This window comes from Rhinolophus sinicus, chromosome 7 (genome assembly GCF_057876585.1).
Source record: "Rhinolophus sinicus isolate RSI-liver-muscle chromosome 7, RSI-T2T, whole genome shotgun sequence".
NCBI classification, from domain to species: domain Eukaryota; kingdom Metazoa; phylum Chordata; class Mammalia; order Chiroptera; family Rhinolophidae; genus Rhinolophus; species Rhinolophus sinicus.
Window position 1 is genome coordinate 23,544,665 of NC_142507.1, and position 19,109 is coordinate 23,563,773.

The 19,109-nt window shown below is 38.0% G+C and overlaps 1 protein-coding gene across 11 annotated transcripts in view; it reads right to left on the reverse strand.

Moving 5' to 3' along the window:
- Window positions 1–19,109, reverse strand: part of RGS20 (regulator of G protein signaling 20) — a 124,069-nt gene that overhangs the window by 18,566 nt on the left and 86,394 nt on the right. For 6 of the 11 annotated variants that reach the window (XM_074318798.2, XM_019729827.3, XM_074318796.2 and 3 more), the window contains exons 3-4: window positions 16,948–17,031; window positions 2,825–3,059 (exon numbers count right to left, since the gene is read on the reverse strand). In XM_074318798.2, coding sequence (XP_074174899.1) covers window positions 2,825–3,059; window positions 16,948–17,031 — 319 coding nt within the window. Of the gene's footprint in view, window positions 1–2,824; window positions 3,094–16,947; window positions 17,032–19,109 lie in introns of all 11 variants that reach the window. The other 5 variants (XM_074318799.2, XM_074318800.2, XM_088799433.1 and 2 more) reach the window with 2 other exon arrangements.

The window sequence follows — 19,109 nt, forward strand, 5'->3', positions numbered from 1 at the left end:
GGTGCAGCCACTATAGAAATCAGTATGGAGGTATCTCAAAAAACTGGAAATGGAACTACCTTATAACACAGCAATTCCACTCTCAGGTATCTATCTAGAGAAATCCAAAATGCTAATTCAAAAAAATATATGCACCTCTATGTTTATTGCAGCACTATTCACAATAGTCAAGACATGGAAACAACCGAAATGCTCATTGGTAGATGACTGGATTAAGAAACTGTGGTACAGGGGTGACTGGTTAGCTCAGTTAGTTAGAGCATGCTGCTGATAACATCAAGGTTACTAGTTCAATCACCACATGGCCCACTGAGAGCTGTGCCCTCCTTTAAAAAAAAAAGAAATTGTGGTTCATTTATACAATGGAGTATTACTCGGCCATAAAAAAGAATAAAATCTTACCATTTGCAACGATATGCATGGACTTAGAGAACATTATGCTAAGTGAAATAAGTCAGATGGAGAAAGAGAAATACCATATGGTGTCACTTATATGTGGAATCTAAAGAACAGCATAAATGAGCAAACTAAACAGAAATAGTCTTAGAGATATCGAGAAAAAACTGATGGTTGCTAGATAGGAGGGGAGTGGGGATGAGGGAGAAGATGAAAGGATTAGAAAGCACAAATTGGTAGCTACAATATTGCCACAGGGATACTAAAGACAGTTTGGGGAATATAATCAATAATACAGAATTGTACACCTGAAATCTATGTAATTTTACTAACAATTGTCACCCCAATAAATGTAAATAAATAAATAAATAAATAAATAAATAAATAATAATGTTGTAAAGATTTTGTAGGATGTCAGATGGGCACTTGTTTTGTTAGGGAGACCACTTCATGGATGGTGTAGATGCCTGACCACTGCAGTGTACACCTGAAGCTGAAACAGAATATTATAATATTGAATGTCAACTATAATTTAATATATATATATGGTCACAGGCTGTGGAGTACAGCTTAGGGAATAGAGTCAATGGAATTATAACAGCTATATATGATGTCAGCGGGGTAGTAGATTGGGAGAGGGGGGTTATCACTTTGTGTGGGGTGCAACTGTCTAACTATCGCATTGTTTTATACACCTGAAAGCAAAAAATACATACATACATACATACATACATACATAAATACAATATCCCTGCGAGTGCTAGGTGAGGACAGTGTCTGGTTAGGACTGATAAATGAACAGAGGATGACCGAGAGGCTGTCTAGAGTGTGCCTACTCTGCCAGGGGCTGGGGCTGGGCTTTGCACTGTCCTCCCTCTCCATCCTTCCACATGTATGGGCAAGTGGTGATGCCCTCTTCATACAATAAAGAAACTGAAGTGCAGAGAGGTTCAGAAATACACCCAAGGTTATGTCACTATTAGAGAACTGGGGTTCAAACCCAAGTGAATCTGACCCCAAAATCTATGCTCTTAAAATTTTTAAGGTTTGGGTGGTCAGTTAGCTCAGTTGGTTAGAGATGTTGCTACTAACACCAAGGTTGCCGGTTCAGTCTCTGCATGGGCCACTATGAGCTGTGCCCTCTTTGAAAAAGAAAAAAAAGAAAAAAAGGTTTTACATTTCAAGAAATAAATGCTTATATTTGGGAGGAAAGGGTCATCTTTTTGTATCATTTTTGCTTTATCAATTTGCTAAGAAGTATTTTGTTTGTATGTATGATGCTTTAAAGGACAGTGATAAAAAAAGAAATCTTGCTTTAAAATAATAAGGAAAATCATGACGAAATGAAAATAGGTGAAGCTATAAATTAAAGGACAAAAACTCTTGGTTTGTATTAATATAAAATGGAAATGACTTTCTGAACTCCATATTCATACAACTGTCAACTGAATATCTCCAACTTCACAGTATAAACATAAGTAGGCAAAATTGAGCCTGACTCCTTCTACCAAGCATGATTCCCATCCCCCATTTGCCATCTACCCCATTTCAGTGAACTGCCCCACTATCTGCTTTGCCCAAACCATACAGGTAGGAGTCCCTGGAGACTTTGGGATGTCCCTCAAATCTCACCCTTCCTCTCTATTTCTCTTCAGTTGGCCTAGTCAGGCTCTCATTCTGTCTGGTTTAGACTACTCAGTTGGTTCTCTAACTCAGTTGGTCCTCTGCCTTTGGTGTTCTTCTCCTCAACCATTCTGTAGCCATATTGGTCTTTCAAAAATCCAAACTTGATGATATTACCATGCTAAAATCCAAGCATTTCCCAGGATAGAAATCAGAAAACCTCATCACTGCTCCCAAATCTGTCCTCTCACTTTCCCAGCTCTCCTCCTGCTGCCTGCCATCAGCTCTAATAGTTTGGTAAACACACAATACTTCAGCCATACCAAACTATTGACATGTTCACTGTGATGTGACTGATTACTTTTATTCTTGGCCCATCTAGTCCTATCCTCTGGGATGTCTTTATCCTTCTGTATTTCTCATAATTTTTTTTATGATCCTTGGTCCATCTACAGCCTCTCCTAGTATGTCTCCCTGTTGCTCACCCCAACCCACTGTTGATGGCTCTGCACTAGCCCGAGGCGTCATGCCAAGAGCTCTCTGTCTCTCTGCACGCTTGTCTGTGAGTTCCCTCACAGGAGAGGCTTTGTTTCATTAACTTCATATTCTTAGTGACACATAGTAGGAAATAATGATTTTATAATTAGAGCTACAATGTACTTAGTTTTGAGACCAACCTAACCGCCTAGATTTTGGATTTAAAAGAAAAAAAACTCTGAGAGATAGAAACTTGCATCATTTCACTCATAACTTCTCTGATATTAAAAAAGGACACCTTGGGGAAAACCTTTCAGTAGGTACATACCTCTTTAGGAGAAAGAATAGAAATGTACTCTTCATATATTATCCTTGCTTTCTCCTCAATAATGTTTTTATTAGCTTCTTTTTTCAGTTCCTCACATGCCATCCAGAAAAGCATATTTTCTTCGCTGAATTCTGTTCGGAGGAATTCACGGAAAGCATTCCTTCCTGCTGGAGTGAGCATTAACTTGTCGAATGACTGTGCCCAGGCATTGACTTCTTCTAGAGTAGGAGTTGGGCTTAGTGGAGACCGGAAGAAAGGGCAAAAGGGAGCTATGTTATTGGTAGTGAATTTGAATTTCATCACTAGAAACCTATCTTTTTCCTCTCTGAGAATGAAAATGTACACTGAGGCCCTTTTAAGAAGGCAAAGAGCTGCTTTTGTTTCCTTAAGCCTTTAGCAAAAACACATGAATTTGATACTTTCAAATTGTTTAGCTGGATTGCATGGCTACTGCTAAAATGGTTGTAAACCAAATTGACAGAATAACTGCTGAGAGCATAGTTGTCTATATCTAGGCACATCCTGGCAAAGTTTTTAAATTATAAAAGTAAAGATAAATCTTACAACCATCTAAGCAAAAACTCCCCAGTCACGTCAACCCTGACCACACTGACTTCTAGAAGAGCGATGGGGCAGTGTCTATTCAATATTTTTTAAAACTCAAAAAAGAATTTTAAAGAGAAGGAGAAGAGAATATAAATTATACAACTGCAAGTTATGAAGGGTGACAACAAAAGAAGAACTAATGAATTCACCATTTACCTTAAGATTCAGCCCGTCACCAATAGCTGCATTTACATCTATACACTGCTCTCTTGACTACCTCCATTCCTGAGGGAACCACTGTTCTTGATTTTGGACTTAGCCCGTTTTAGTTTATTTTTCTACCTACATTCAATAATACTGAGGTCAGAAAGCACAGTCTGTTTAAAATGATTTGTATTATTTCTTTTCTCTTATCCTTTTTTTCATAGTTTTTATGTATGTATGAGGTATGATCAAACAATATGGTGTTTAAATAAAAATAATTTATTACAGTAAAAGATACATTGCCATTAACCACCCTAAAAATACTCCCCCTCGCTTTGAACAAACTTCTCATTCTTGCCACTTTTTTTTTTTTTTTTAATTTTTATAAGAGTTTGTTTGAGCCAAAACCGACAACATCTGCTGGGGAGCAAGATCCCATATGCTCTCTCTTACCACTTTATGAAACAGTTCTGGAAGTCCTCTTTCGTGAGTGTCTTTAGTTGCACTGTCATGGCTGGCTCGATGTCCTGAATTATTTTGACTTTGGGGAAGAGATAGAAGTCGCATGGTGCCAGATCCGATGAATAAGGTGGATGAGGACACACAGTAATGTTTTTATTTGACAGAAATTGCCATACCAGAAATGAAGTGTGACACAGAGCGATGTCATGACGGAGGATGATGTAAGGCACACTTTAAAACACACCTTCTCTCAACTGTAGCTCACACTCAAATGACTGTACCTGAACAAGTTGAAACTTGTCACACACTGTTACTAAGGTTTGATGCACCACTTCCCATATTGAAGATTCCTGCCTTTCCGTTGGATGGCACTCGGCAGCAGCATTCACCATATTTTGTGATCACAACAGAAAGGTTCCATTTCACACATCGCTTCTGGTACGACAATTTCTGTCAAATAAAAACATTATAGTGTGTCTTCATCCACCTTATTCACTGGATCTGGCACCAGGCGACTTCTATCTTTCCCCAAAGTCAAAATGACCGTGAAAGGTAAATGTTTTCAATTGATTCAGGACACTGAGGCAGCCACGACAGTGAAACTAAAGACACTCACGAAAGAGGACTCCAGAACTGCTTCGTAAAGTGGCAAGAATGATGGGATAAGTGTGTTCAAAGGAGAGGGAGTATTTTGAGGGGGATTAATGGCAATGTGTCTTTTACTGTAATAAAGTTTTTAAAAATTTAAACATTCACCATATTTTTCATCATACCTCATATGTATGTATCTCTGACGAACGTATTCTTCAGTTGTTTTTTAACTTTATAAAAATGGCTTACTATATGTTGTCTTCTGCAACTTGATTTTTCACCAACAGTGTCTAAGATTCACCAACATTGCTGTATGTGGCCACAGTTCCTGAGCAGGATTCATCTGTAATTTTCCATTTTTGTACTATCCTCATCTGGTTTTGGTATCACTTTTATACTGGCCTCTTAGACATTTTGGTAGTTATACAAGACTTGTAAAACCTTGGAATGATCGATTCCTGAAATGTTTTGTGGAACAAATCTGTAAAACCAATTGGATCCAGTGTTATTTTGTAGGAAGGTGTTATGGTTGAGTTGTATCCTCTAAAGAGACATGCTGAAGTCCTAACCTCAGGATGTGACCTTATTTGGAAATAGGGTCTTTGCAGATGTAATCAAGTTGAGTTCATTAGGGTGAGCCCTTATCCAATATGACTGGTGTTCTTACAAAAAGGGGGATTTGGACACACAGAGACAGACACACACACACAGGAAAAAAAGATGATGTGAAGACACACAGGGAAAATAAGTCATGTGACTGGAATAAAATACCTAAAAGTTGAGGAATGCTAAGGATTGCTGGCAACTACCAGAGAAACTAGAAGCAGCAAAGAAGTCTTCTCCCTTAGAGCTGTCAGAAGGCATGGTCCTGCTGACCTTGAATTTGGACTATTGGCCTCAAGAAAAGTGTGCACTTCTGGATTAAAAATAATAATAATAATATTCAGGAGCATTTCTGGTCAAGATGGCACAGTAGATAAATGCTTTGCTTACCTTCTATCCTGACCACATCAAAATTACAATTAAACTACAAAACAACATTGAAAACTGCCTAAAATCTTGCTGAACTGAAGCCCTACAACTAAGACATGCAGAAGAATCACCTCCAGACTGGGAGGAGCAGCAGAGACATGGAACAGGCTGGTCCCATACCCACATGTCACCGTTAAAACGTGGGAGGGACATCTCAGCGGTGGAGTTCCCCCCAGAGAAGTGAGGGGTCCCAGTCTCTCCACAGCCCAGGGTTCCAGTGCCAAGGAGAGAAGTCCCCATAATTTCTGGTTGTGAAAACCAGCAGATTGTGACTGAGTGAAATGGAGGACAGCTGCACTCACAGGTGCTCCCCTCAAGGGACCACACACATACTTACTCACCAATGGAATCACTGGCTCTGAGCTCCAGTGCTCGGGCAGCCGGTAGAGAGGCAGGAGGTACATATGTGTATGGTGGGGAACTGAGTTGTTTGGCTTCAGGACAAGAGTTGGAGGGAATGCTTTCTCCTCAAGGAGCTGCTCGTAGAAGCCATTGTTTCTTTGTTGAGCCCTCTCTCTTCCCAGCATGAAGACGGCCATCATATCTGAGTCCCCATCACTTACACTGTTCATTTGTCATACCCTGGTGATTCAACATCTCACCTCGCCCAATTTTTGGGCACACCCAGGCTGTTTCCAGTAGCTTTTTCATACAAACTGCTTGCCTTGGCTCATGCTGCAGACTTTCCTAGGGTCTTTCAAAGGTTCACGGAACCCAGACAAGCAGAATCTGACTTGAGCATTTCCTGTACCTCTGGCTGAGCAGCCCTAAACCTGACACTAGTGACAGCTGGCCTTGGTTCATGGCTTGGCCTCTCAAGGCACTTCCAAGCACAGCACAGGTAGTGGCCATCTGCAGTTTCTTTGTGGCTCCTGCCGGGTGGTCCCAGGTGGAGCACGGGCTTGACCTGCAGTGGGTCCCCTCCCAGGTGGCCTTGGGGCTGGCACTTCCAGTAACCTGCTTTGAAACAAGCTAGAGCATCACCCAGCTGCCTCCAAAGATGACATACATATGGGGCAGAATGAGCAGGCACCAGAGCCCTGCTGAGGCAGATCATGCTCTGTAGGGTCAGCTCCTGAACCACAACTCCTCCACTATAGTCACAGCCAGTCCTCACAACAAATGACCACCAGGGTAAATCCCTCCCATTGATATGCAAAAGCAACCAAGGCTGAACTACAAGAGGAGGGCACACAAAATCTAAACAAGGGACACACCTGGAGTGCACGGCTCAAGTGACCAAGAAGACTGCACCACCGAGCCCCACAGCACACTTACTATATAAGACCACTCTACTAAGACTGGGAGACATAGCAGCCCCACCTAATATACAGAAACAAACACAGGGAGGCAGCCAAAATGAGTAGACAAAGAAACATATCCCAAATAAAAGAACACAAGAAAGCTCCAGAAAAAGAATTAAACAAAATGGATACAAGTAATCTACCAGAGTTCCAAACACTGGTTATAAGGATGCTCAATGATCTCAGGGAGAACTTCAACAAAGAGATAGGAAACATAAAAGTGGCGATAGAGAACATAATTAAGGACCAGTCAAAAATAAGGAGTAGCATAACAGAAATGAAGAATACATTACAAGGCTGAGAAGGGGCGTAGAGAGACCAGCAACTAGGGCTTGTCCAGAAGTCTATCTAAGGGTCCTCGGTAGATGAACAAATCCAGTGCCCAGCTTAAGAGGCACAAGATTCAACATACCCAGCGGCCAACTCCAGACCAAGCCAGAGTACTACCGGGTTTGACCTACAAGTGACACACCCAGAGGGGATTCTTTACAGGCACATAGAGGCCAAACCACATCTAAGCGGTCAACCTTCACACAGCAGAATACTCTGCATGGGCAGAGCCAAGTCTCACAACTAGTCAGCCTAGGAGTTAACCCCACCTACTCACAAGCGAAAAGCAATTAAGGATCTTCTTTAACAGGACAATATACACAACACAAGAGTCACTTTTGGAGCACACGCAGGGGAGAAGAACGAAGTAGTGCAAGTGAAATATAAAGGACATTTATTACATACTAATCCAGCAAGAACTAAGAACTCCAGGGCATCTACCTAATACATCGAAGCAAACACAGAGAGTCAGCCAGAATGAGGAAACAAAGAAACATATCCCAAATAAAAGAATAGAAGAAACCTCCAGAAATGGAAGTAAATGAAGCAGAGGTGTGGGGGCAGAGCCCCAGAAAGTAGTTTACAGGCTCTCGGCCTCATGTGGAGGAGTGCTGGCTCGGGTAGTAGATGGCCGTCAGCTGTGGCTGATTGGCCGTCAGCTGTAGCCAGTTAGCCAATTAGCCGCCAATATAACTGCTGCGGCTACGGAGGAGAGGAGAGAGAGAGAAAGAATGGGGGCTAGCAAGAAGATGGCGGCTGGGCTGGCAAGCGTGGATGGCGGTTTGCGGACAGTGTGGATCCAGCCTCCAGTGAGACCGTAGTGGTATGACTCCCCTACCTATGGCTCCGTGGGTGTTCCTTTTTGGCCTCACCATATCCTATGTTCTTATGTGGGGAGCGGGAGCAGAGACCCCGCAGGCCTCCCTGCACGACAAATGGCGCAGCGAGCAGGGTCTCCTGCATGACAAGAGGTAACCAAACTATCAGAGACAGAGTTCAGAATACTGATGATAAGAATGTTTAAGGAGCTTAGAGAGGACATCAAGAAGGATGTAGAAATCATAACGAACAACCAGTTAGAACTAAAGAACACAGTTACCGAAATAAAGAACTCACTTGAAGGAATTAACAGCAGGTTAGATGAAGCAGAGGATCGAATCAGCGACTTAGAAGACAAGTTAGCAGAAATCACCCAAACAGAACAACAGAAAGAAAAAAGAATAAAAAACAATGAAGATGGTTTAAGAGACCTCTGGCATAACATCAAGCGCAACAACATGCGCATCATAGGTATACCAGAAGGTAAAGAGAAGAAACAAGGGATTGAGAACATATTTGAAGTAATAATGTCTGAAAATTTCCCTAACCTGATGAAGGAAACCAACATACAAGCCCAGGAAGTGCAGAGAGTTCCAACCAGGATAAACCCAAACAGGTCCACTCCAAGACACATCATAATTAAAATGGCAAAGGTTAAAGACAAAGAGAGAATCCTAAAAGCAGCAAGAGAAAGACAGAGGGTTACATACAAGGGAACTCCCATAAGACTATCAAATGACTTTTCTGCAGAAACATTGAAGGCCAGGAGGGAATGGTATGAGATACTCAAAGTGATGGAAAACAAAGGCCTACAACCTAGGTTGCTTTATCCAGCAAGGCTATCATTTAAAATTGACGGAGAAATAAAGAGCTTCCCAGAAAAGAATAAGCTAAAGGAATTCATTACCACCAGGCCAGCATTGCAAGAAATACTAAAAGGACTTCTGTAAATAGAAGAAAGATGAAAACAATCTAACCACAAATTTAAAAATGGCAATAACTATGTACTTATCAATAATCACTTTAAATGTAAATGGTTTAAATGCTCCAATCAAGAGACATAGGGTGGCTGAGTGGATAAGAAAGCAAGACCCTTGTATATGCTGTATACAAGAGACTCACCTCAGACCAAAAGACACATACAGGCTGAAAGTGAAGGGTTGGAGTAAGATATTCCATGCAAATGGAAATGATAAAAAAGCTGGAGTTGCAATACTTATCTCTGACAAAATAGACTTTAAAATGAAGAAAATATTAAAAGACAAAGATGGGCACTATATAATAATAAAGGGATCAATTCGACAAGAGGACATAACCTTCGTAAACATCTATGCACCCAACATAGGAGCACCTAAATATATAAAACAGATATTGACTGACATAAAGACAGAGATCAACAGTAACACTATCATAGTAGGGGACTTCAACACACCTCTGACAACAAGGGACAGGTCTTCCAGACAGAAAATCAATACGGAAACAACAGCCTTAAATGACACATTGGACCACTTGGATTTAATCGATATTTTTAGAGCATTCCACCCCAATGCTGCAGAATACACGTTCTTCTCAAGCGCACATGGAACATTCTCCAAGATAGACCATATGTTAGGCCACAAAGCAAGTCTGGATAAATTTAAGAAAATTGAAATCATACCAATTGTCTTCTCTGACCACAGTGCTATGAAATTAGAAATGAACTACAGGAAAAAAACTGGAAGACACACAAATTCATGGAGGTTGAATAATATGTTACTAAATAATGAATGGGTCAAGCAGCAGATCAAGGAAGAAATCAAAACATATCTCGAGACAAACGAAAATGAAAATACAACGACCCAAAATCTATGAAATGCCGCGAAAGCAGTCCTAAGAGGGAAGTTCATAGCACTGCAGGCCTACCTAAAGAAACAAGAAACATCACTAATCAACAGTTTATCTTCACACTTAAGGGATCTGGAAAAGGAACAACAAAATAAGCCCAAAGGGAGTACAAGGAAGGAGATAATAAAGATCAGAGCGGAAATAAATGAAATAGAAACCAGAAAAACAATACGAAAGATCAATGAATCCAAGAGTTGGTTCTTAGAGAAGATAAACAAAATTGACAAACCTTTAGCCAGACTCATTAAAAAAAAGAGAGAGAGGACCCAAATTAATAAAATCAGTAATGAAAGAGGAGAAGTGACAACAGACACCGCAGAGATACAAAAAATCCTAAGAAATTACTATGAGCAACTGTATGCCAACAAATTTGACAACCTGGTAGAAATGGACAATTTCCTAGATGCATACAACCTTCCAAGGCTAACTCAAGAAGAGACAGAAAACCTGAATAGACTGATTACCACCAAGGAAATTGAATCAGTAATCAACAAGCTCCCAACAAACAAAAGCCCTGGACCAGATGGCTTTACAGGTGAATTTTACAGAACGTTCAAAAAAGAATTGTCACCTATTCTCCTCAAACTTTTCCAAAAAATCCAGAGGGAGGGAAGACTCCCAAACACTTTTTACGAAGCCACTATCACCCTGATCCCAAAATCAGACAAAGACACCACAAAAAAAGAAAACTATAGGCCGATATCGCTAATGAACATAGACGCAAAAATCCTCAACAAAATACTAGCGAACAGAATTCAGCAATACATTAAAAAGATCACACACCATGATCAAGTGGGATTCATTCCTGGTATGCAAGGGTGGTTCAACATCCGCAAATCAATTAATGTGATACACCACATTAACAAAATGAAAAATAAAAATCATATGATCATATCAATTGACGCAGAAAAAGCATTTGATAAAATTCAGCAGCCATTCATGATAAAAACCCTTAAGAAAGTGGGAATAGAGGGATCATATCTCAACATAATAAAGGCCATATATGATAGACCCACAGCTAACATCATACTCAATGGGGAAAAGCTAAAACCATTCCCCTTAAAATCAGGAACAAGGCAAGGTTGCCCACTTTCTCCACTTCTATTCAACATAGTGCTGGGAGTTCTAGCCACAGCAATCAGACAAGAAAAAGAAATAAAAGGCATCCAAATCGGTAAAGAGGAAGTAAAACTGTCATTATATGCAGATGATATGATACTATATTTAGAGAACCCTAAAGACTCCACCAAGAAACTATTAGAGCTGATAGATGAATTTAGTAAAGTAGCAGGATACAAAATTAATATTCAGAAATCAGTTGCATTTGTATATACCAATAATAAAACATCAGAAGGAGAAATTAAAAAAGCAATTCCATTTACAATTGCTCCAAAGACTATAAAATACCTGGGAATAAATTTAACCAAAGAAGTAAAAGATCTGTACTCAGAAAATCATAAGACACTGAAGAAAGAAATGAAAGAAGATACAAATAGATGGAAACACATACCATGTTCATGGATAGGAAGAATTAATACAGTTAAAATGTCCATACTGCCTAAGGCAATATACATATTCAACGCAATTCCTATCAAACTACCAACGACATTTTTCACAGAAATAGAACATATAATCCTAAAATTTATATGGGATAACAAAAGACCCCGGATATCCTCAACAATCTTGAGAAATAAGAACAAAGTGGGAGGTATAACAATACCTGACTTCAAATTATACTACAAGGCTACAGTAATCAAAACAGCATGGTACTGGCATAAAAACAGACCCATAGATCAATGAAACAGAATAGAGAATCCAGAAATAAATCCATGCCTATATGGCCATTTAATCTATGACAATGGAAGCAAGAATGTACGGTGGGGTAAAGACAGTCTATTCAATGAATGGTGCTGGGAAACTTGGACAGACACAAGCAAAAAGATGAAGCTGGATCACCTCCTTACACCACATACAAAAATAAATTCAAAATGGCTTAAAGATTTAAATGTAAGATCTGAAACCATAAAATTCCTAGAAGAAAATATAGGAAGAAACTTCACAGACATTACCCGGAGTAAGATTTTTACTGATATATCCCCTCGCGCGAGGGAAGTAAGAGAAAAAATAAACATGTGGGATTACATCAAACTAAAAAGCTTTTTCACAGCAAAGGAAACCATCAATAAAACAAAAAGGGATCCTACTGAATGGGAAAAGATATTTGCCAACGATATATCTGATAAGGGGTTAATATCACAAATTTATAAAAAACTCACTCAAATCAACTCCAAAAAAACAAACAACCCAATTAAAAAATGGGCGGAGGACATGAAGAGACATTTTTCTAAAAAGGACATACAGATGGCAAACAGACATATGAAGAAATGTTCAACCTCACTAACCGTCAGAGAAATGCAAATAAAACCACAATGAGATACCACCTCACCCCAGTCAAGATGGCTATCATCAATAAATCAACAAACAACAAGTGCTGGTGTGGATGTGGAGAAAAGGGAACGCTGGTGCACTGTTGGTGGGAATGCAGATTGGTGCAGCCACTATGGAAAACAGTTTGGAGGTATCTCAAAAACCTGAAAATGGAACTACCTTATGATCCAGCAATCCCACTCCTAGGTATCTATCCGGAGAAATCCAAAACTCCAATTCAAAAATCTTTATGCACTCCTATGTTTATTGCAGCACTATACACAATAGCCAAGACCTGGAAACAACCGAAATGCCCATCAGTAGATGACTGGATTAAGAAACTGTGGTACATTTATACAATGGAGTATTACGCAGCCATAAAGAAGAAAGAAATCTTACCATTTGCAACAACATGGATGGACCTAGAGAACATTATGTTAAGTGAAATAAGTCAGAAAGAGAAAGACAAATACCATATGATCTCACTTATATGCGGAATCTAAAGAAAAGAATAAGTGAATGAACTAATCAGAGACAGTTTTGGAAACATGGAGGAAAAACAGAGGGTTGCTAGAGGGGTTGGGGGGTGGGGATAAGGGGAAGGTGAGATGTTTTGAAAAATAGTCGGTAACCACAAGATGATCATGGGGGTTTGAAAATTAATTTGGGGAACGTACAGAGGGATAGTGGATGGGGGGAGTGGGGTTCACACAGTGTGAGGGATATAAATGATAAACGTCTAAGTTTTGCTTTGTCTTGTGCACCTGAAACTAATTTAAAAAAAAAAAAAGAATACATTACAGGGAATCAACAGTACATTAGATGAAGCAGAGGACTGAATTGGCGATTTAGAAGATAAGGTAGCAGAAAACACCCAATCAGAACAGCAAAAATAAAAAAGAATCCAAAAAATTGAGGAGAGTTTAAGGGCTCTCTGGGACAACATCAAGCATACCAACATTCGCATCATAGGGATACCAGAAGGAGAAGAGAGATAGCAAGGAACTAAAAACCTATTTGAAGAAATAATGAGAGAAAACTGCCCTAACCTGGTGAAGGAAATATATATACAGTCCCAGGAAGCACAGAGTCCCAAACAAGATGAACCCAAAGAGACCAACACCAAGACACATCATAATTAAAATGCCAAAGGTTAAAGACAAAGAGAGAATCTCAAAAGCAGCAAGAGAAAAACAGTAGGTTACCTACACAGGAACTCCCATAAGACTGTCAGCTGATTTCTCAACAGAAACTGCAGGCCAGAAGGGATTGGCAGGAAATATTGAAAGTGATGAAAAGCAAGGACCTACAACCAACATTACTCTACCCAGCAAAGCTATCATTTATAATTGAAGGACTGATAAGGAACTTTCCGGACAAGAAAAAGCTGAAGGAGTTCATCACCACCAAACCAGTGTTACAAGGAATCTTAGAGGGACTTCTTTAAGATGGAAGCGGGGTTAGGGATGGATGAAAAGGGTAAGGGATTAAGAAGTACAAATTGGTTGTTACACAGTAGTCATGGGGACATAGGGTATAGCATGAGGAATATAGTCAATAATATTGTAATAACTAGGTATGGTGCCAGATAGGTACTAGACGGGAACAGGGTTGGGGACAGGGGAAAAAAGGTGAAGGTATTAAAAAATAGAAATTGGTAATTACAAAATACTCCTAGACATTGTTAATAGTTGAATTCTGGTTACTCATTTTTGTGATTCCATATTTAATTGGTTTAAACATTTCAGAGATCATTATTTTATATTTTATTACTGATACTTATAACATCTTTAGTCCTTTGGGCTCTAAATCCAAGTGTTGTTTCTACTGACTCTCATTTGTGATGGGTAGTTTCCTTTTAGTTTCGTAGCTTTTGGTTCCTCTTAATCTTTGGAAAACTGAGAGTCGAAACTGAGGATGTTCTCTTTCCTCCAGAGAGGATGTGTGTTTGCTTCTTATGAGATGTAGGTGGTTATTAACCCAGGACCACGTTAGTTCCTTCACAGATCAAGGATTCTCACAGATCTGGGAGTCTCAGTTTTAACACCTTACCGTCATACCACTCAGCACTTGTTCTTAGAGAAAATCCCTCTTTCCTGTGCTTAGCGGTCACTACTCAGAATTTTGCTTACTTTTTATTTGGTTTGTTTTCCAGGTAGTTTGTCATTTTTCTTACTTTCATGAGCCCAGCAATGCAAAAACTTCAAGACTTATGCAAAAATCTGTTGTTCTGTGTTGGGAAGGCCCTCAAATTATCTATTCTGACTTAAAGCCAAAAGTTTTCGATTTAGTTTTCAAGGATAAAGAATGTATACCCAAAAATTTGCTGTATAGGTAAGTCATCTTAATTACTTGAAGATCATAGAAAAAACTCTCACATATACAACTATTCACAATGTAAATTCTATGTCCATTTCTTGAAGATGGATTACAACTGACCCAAAAGTGTACCATAAATTAGAAGGTCAAGACCAGAGAAAGTAGCTTATAGAAAAAGAGTAATTGGTAGGAAAATGTCTAAACAATACTTTCAAAATTAGATTCCGTGTATAAGATGGATTCCATTTCAGTACAATTGAATGTACAGAAAATTCCTTTGCAGATATATAAAGAAACTGCTGATGGCAGTTAGTATATCTGGAGATTGGGATGAGGTCTGGAATAAGACAAAGATTGAGTTTTTATTGTAAAACTTTTGTATTATTTGATTTTTGTTTTTATAGTGGATATTTAAGTTTTCCTCATGAAGAAAGTATTCTGTATGAAAACGTAAAATAGAAAAGTTTTCTAGTTAACTAGAAAATTAGTTTTGAGAAAAAATGTTTTAAAATATGTTTAAAAGATAATTTAAAAATAATAACTTAAAACAATTACAAAAAAATCCTAGATTCTTTTTAGAAAGATTAATTAAATTGGTGACGCTTAGTAAACTATGCTAAATTCTGTTCCTTAAATGTGAGGATTCAAAAGTTAGCTTTTTACTCCTGTCAGTTTAAGAAATACATTAAAGAATGATTTTGAAAAACTTAAAGGTAATCAGTAGTACCTTTTTTTTTAAAAAAGAGTACGCATATACTTTCCATGGTAATGAAGAACAAAAGCAAAGAAAATACAGTTCATTTAGCAAAAAGAAAATTAAGGAGATAATTAGGAGGTATTACAAGCAGACTATCAAAGAATATGCTAGAAGATTAAACGTATCAGTAATCATCAAAATAACTGACCCAATATAATTGGATTGTAATTCTCTATGTAGAGACAGAGACTCAAACTGGGCCAAAATCCAACACGGGAAACAGAAAATATTACCAAAAATTAAAAACAAATACATAGGCAAAGATATATGAAGCAAATGTAAATAAGAATAATATTAATATCTAGTAGAATCAGAAGCAAAAGGAATTAAATTGGATAAAGAGTCATTTTATATCATTGGATATGATTGAGAACTAATAAATGGCCAATATATATGAATGCTTGCCTCTTGCCAGGTGCTATTCTCAGTGCTTTACTGGTCTTATTTAATATTCACAATGACCCTTCTTTGGCTAGTAAAACAGGATTATTTGTAAAACAGGATTATTAACCCTATTTTACACATAAGGAAACTAAGGCATAATGTGGGTACTAAGTTGTGCTTAAGGCCCCAAGGTCCTACTGGCAGGATGGGTAGAGCCAAGATTAGATGTAGGCATTCTGGTTTCACATATAACAACCTCAAAGTTTTGGTACAGAATACAATATACTGGAATATATAAGATAAAATCTGTGTTTTAACAAACTCGTTGTTGTGAAAGATTTTAATGCGCTTCACAGACTTTGAAAAATCTGAGTAAGAATGAATCAGATAAAGAATGAAGAAAAATATATCATTAACCTTTTAGGCTATTTGCTTTTTACCCCTAAAAAATAAACAATATAATACAAGACTTTATTTGAACAATGCTTTTAGGATATTTGTTTAGCATCTGCAATTATATAGGCATAATACCAAGTAAAAGTAAAAGAATAGGTAAGTGAAAGTAAATCAACAGATGTGAAAAAAGACAATTTTAAAATTTGGCATTATGGAAAGTAATTTATGTGGGTTTACCCCCCAACTTGTTAAAAATGCTCAAATTTTGAAAGTAATACATTAATGGAAGTACAAATTAATAGTTAGAAAGAAAATGGACTTTTTGAAACTTTCCTGAAAACCAAACATGTGTTTCATTATGGTCTTTTATTTTAAAAGAGTATGTATATAAAATAATGTCACATATTTTGTCAAGAAGCATCAATTTATACTTGTAATTATCAGGGATTAGATTAATAATGAAACTGATATTTCCCTTTTCACACAATGAATTAAAAGTAAATGCAGAGTGAAAATGTGATGCACATTATAATTTGGTATTATTAAAATGCAGTTAGAGAAACTGTGTTCACTGAAACATATGATGTAAAACAAGCAAACAAACAAACAAACAAAAAACAAGGTAGGCACTTCTATCAATTTAGTGAGTTAAACAAATGAGATTTTACCTTTCTTCACAGGTTGGATAGTCCTCTCTTCTGAGTTCATGGGAAGCCCTCCTGGGTCTCTCTTCTTGATTTCTAACAGTGAAACTGCACAAAATATGACATTTACATGTCAGTTGAGATCATTCTGTAATGAGGAAAGTATTTTTACAAATATTCTAAAGAGAATTCCAGATTATAAAGTAGAATGATTTTCTTTTCCTGAGGCAAAAAACATGACAATAAGGTATTAGCAAAATAATCAACAAGACAAATAATAGTAAGTGTTGGAGAGGTTGTGGAGAAAAGGGAACTTTCATACACTGTTGGTGCGAAGGCAGACTGGTGCAGCCGTTATGGAAGGCAGTGTGGAGGTTCCTCAAAAAATTAAGAATAGAATTACCATATGACCCAGCAATCCCTCTCCTCGGCATCTACCCCAAAAATCTGAAAACACTTAGCCATACATATGTACGTGCTCGAGATTCATTGCAGCTTTATTTACAGTAGCCAAGACATGGAAACAACCAGTGTCCTTCAATAGATGATTGAATAAAGAAGATGTGGTGTATATACACAATGGAATATTATTCTGCCATAAGAAAAGATGAGACAGTGCCATTTGCAACAACATGGATGGATCTTGAGATTATTATGCTAAGTGAAATGTCACACAAAAAAAGTAGAGAACTACATGATTTCACCAATATGTGGTGTATAAACTGAAAACAACAAAAGAACAAGACAAACAAATAAAGAAATAAAAACTCACAGACACAGGTAACAGTTTAGTGGTTACCAGAGGGTAAGGGGGGAGCGGTGTGGCAGATGAGGGTAAATGGGATAAAATAATATGGTGATGGAAGGAAAATTGACTCTGGGTGGTGAACACACAATGTGATATATAGATGATGTATTACAGAATTGTACACCTGAAACCTATGTGACTTTACTAACCACTGTCACCGCAATAAACTTTAATTTTAAAAAAGTTACCAGCAAAATAAATTACTTTGATAATATTATGGTTTACACTAATTAGGGAGAGTATATATTTAAGAATAATAATTCTCTTCATAAAAACATGTCTATTAGAGGGGGGGCCTGATGGCTCAGTTGGTTAGAGTGCGAGCTCTGAACAACAGGGTAGCCGGTTTGATTCCCACATGGGCCAGTGAGCTGTGCCCTCCACATCTTGATTGAAGACAAAGAGCTGCCACTGAGCTTCCAGAGGGGGAACTGGATGGCTCAGTTGGTTAGAGCACGAGCTCTTAACAACAAGGTTGCTGGTTCAATTCCCACATGGGATGGTGGGCTGCACCCCCTGCAACTAAGATTGAAAATGGCTACTGGACTTGGAGCTGAGCTGCGCCCTCCACAACTAGATTGAAGGACAACAACTTGGAGCTGATGGGCCCTGGAGAAACACACAGTTCCCCAATATTCCCCAATAAAATTTATTAAAACAAAACAAAACAAAAACCATGTCTATTAGAAAGTAAAAAGTTAAGATTATCTGGAATGTTTTGGGTTTTCATTTCTTTTTGTTGTTTTCAAACATTTTAATTTATTTATTTCATTTAATTTCTTGTACTTTCAAAACAAGAATATATTCTCCAAACTTTGCAGTCAAAGTGGAGGTTTTATAAATTTATAGGCATATATACGAAAGTATTAGAGAGAACCAGGAAAGTGCACAATCAAAATCTATTGTATCTTTCAAGAGAGTTTAAGTTTCCTTATACATACTTTGTATATTTCTTCATAAACTTATTCCAAATATTTAAATGGAATTTTCACTTCCATCTCTTCTTCTAACTGGTTATTATTTGTACATATGAAGGCTATTACTTTCTTAATAGCTTTATTGAACCATCGTTTATATAGCATCAAGTTACCTATTTAAAGTGTACAATTAAGTGGTTTTTAGCATAATCACGAGGTTATACAACAATCACTGCTAATTTCAGAACATTTCCATCAACCCCAAAACAAGCCTATCCCTGTTAGCAGTCACTCCTCCGCTATGTCCTACCTCCACTAGCCCTAGACATACACAAATTTACCTCCTGTCTATATAGATTTGCCAATTCTGAATTACATAATCTGTGGTCTTTTGTGGCTGGCTTCTTTCACTTGGCATAATGTTTTCAAGATTCATGCATGTTGTAGCATGGTGTCACTAC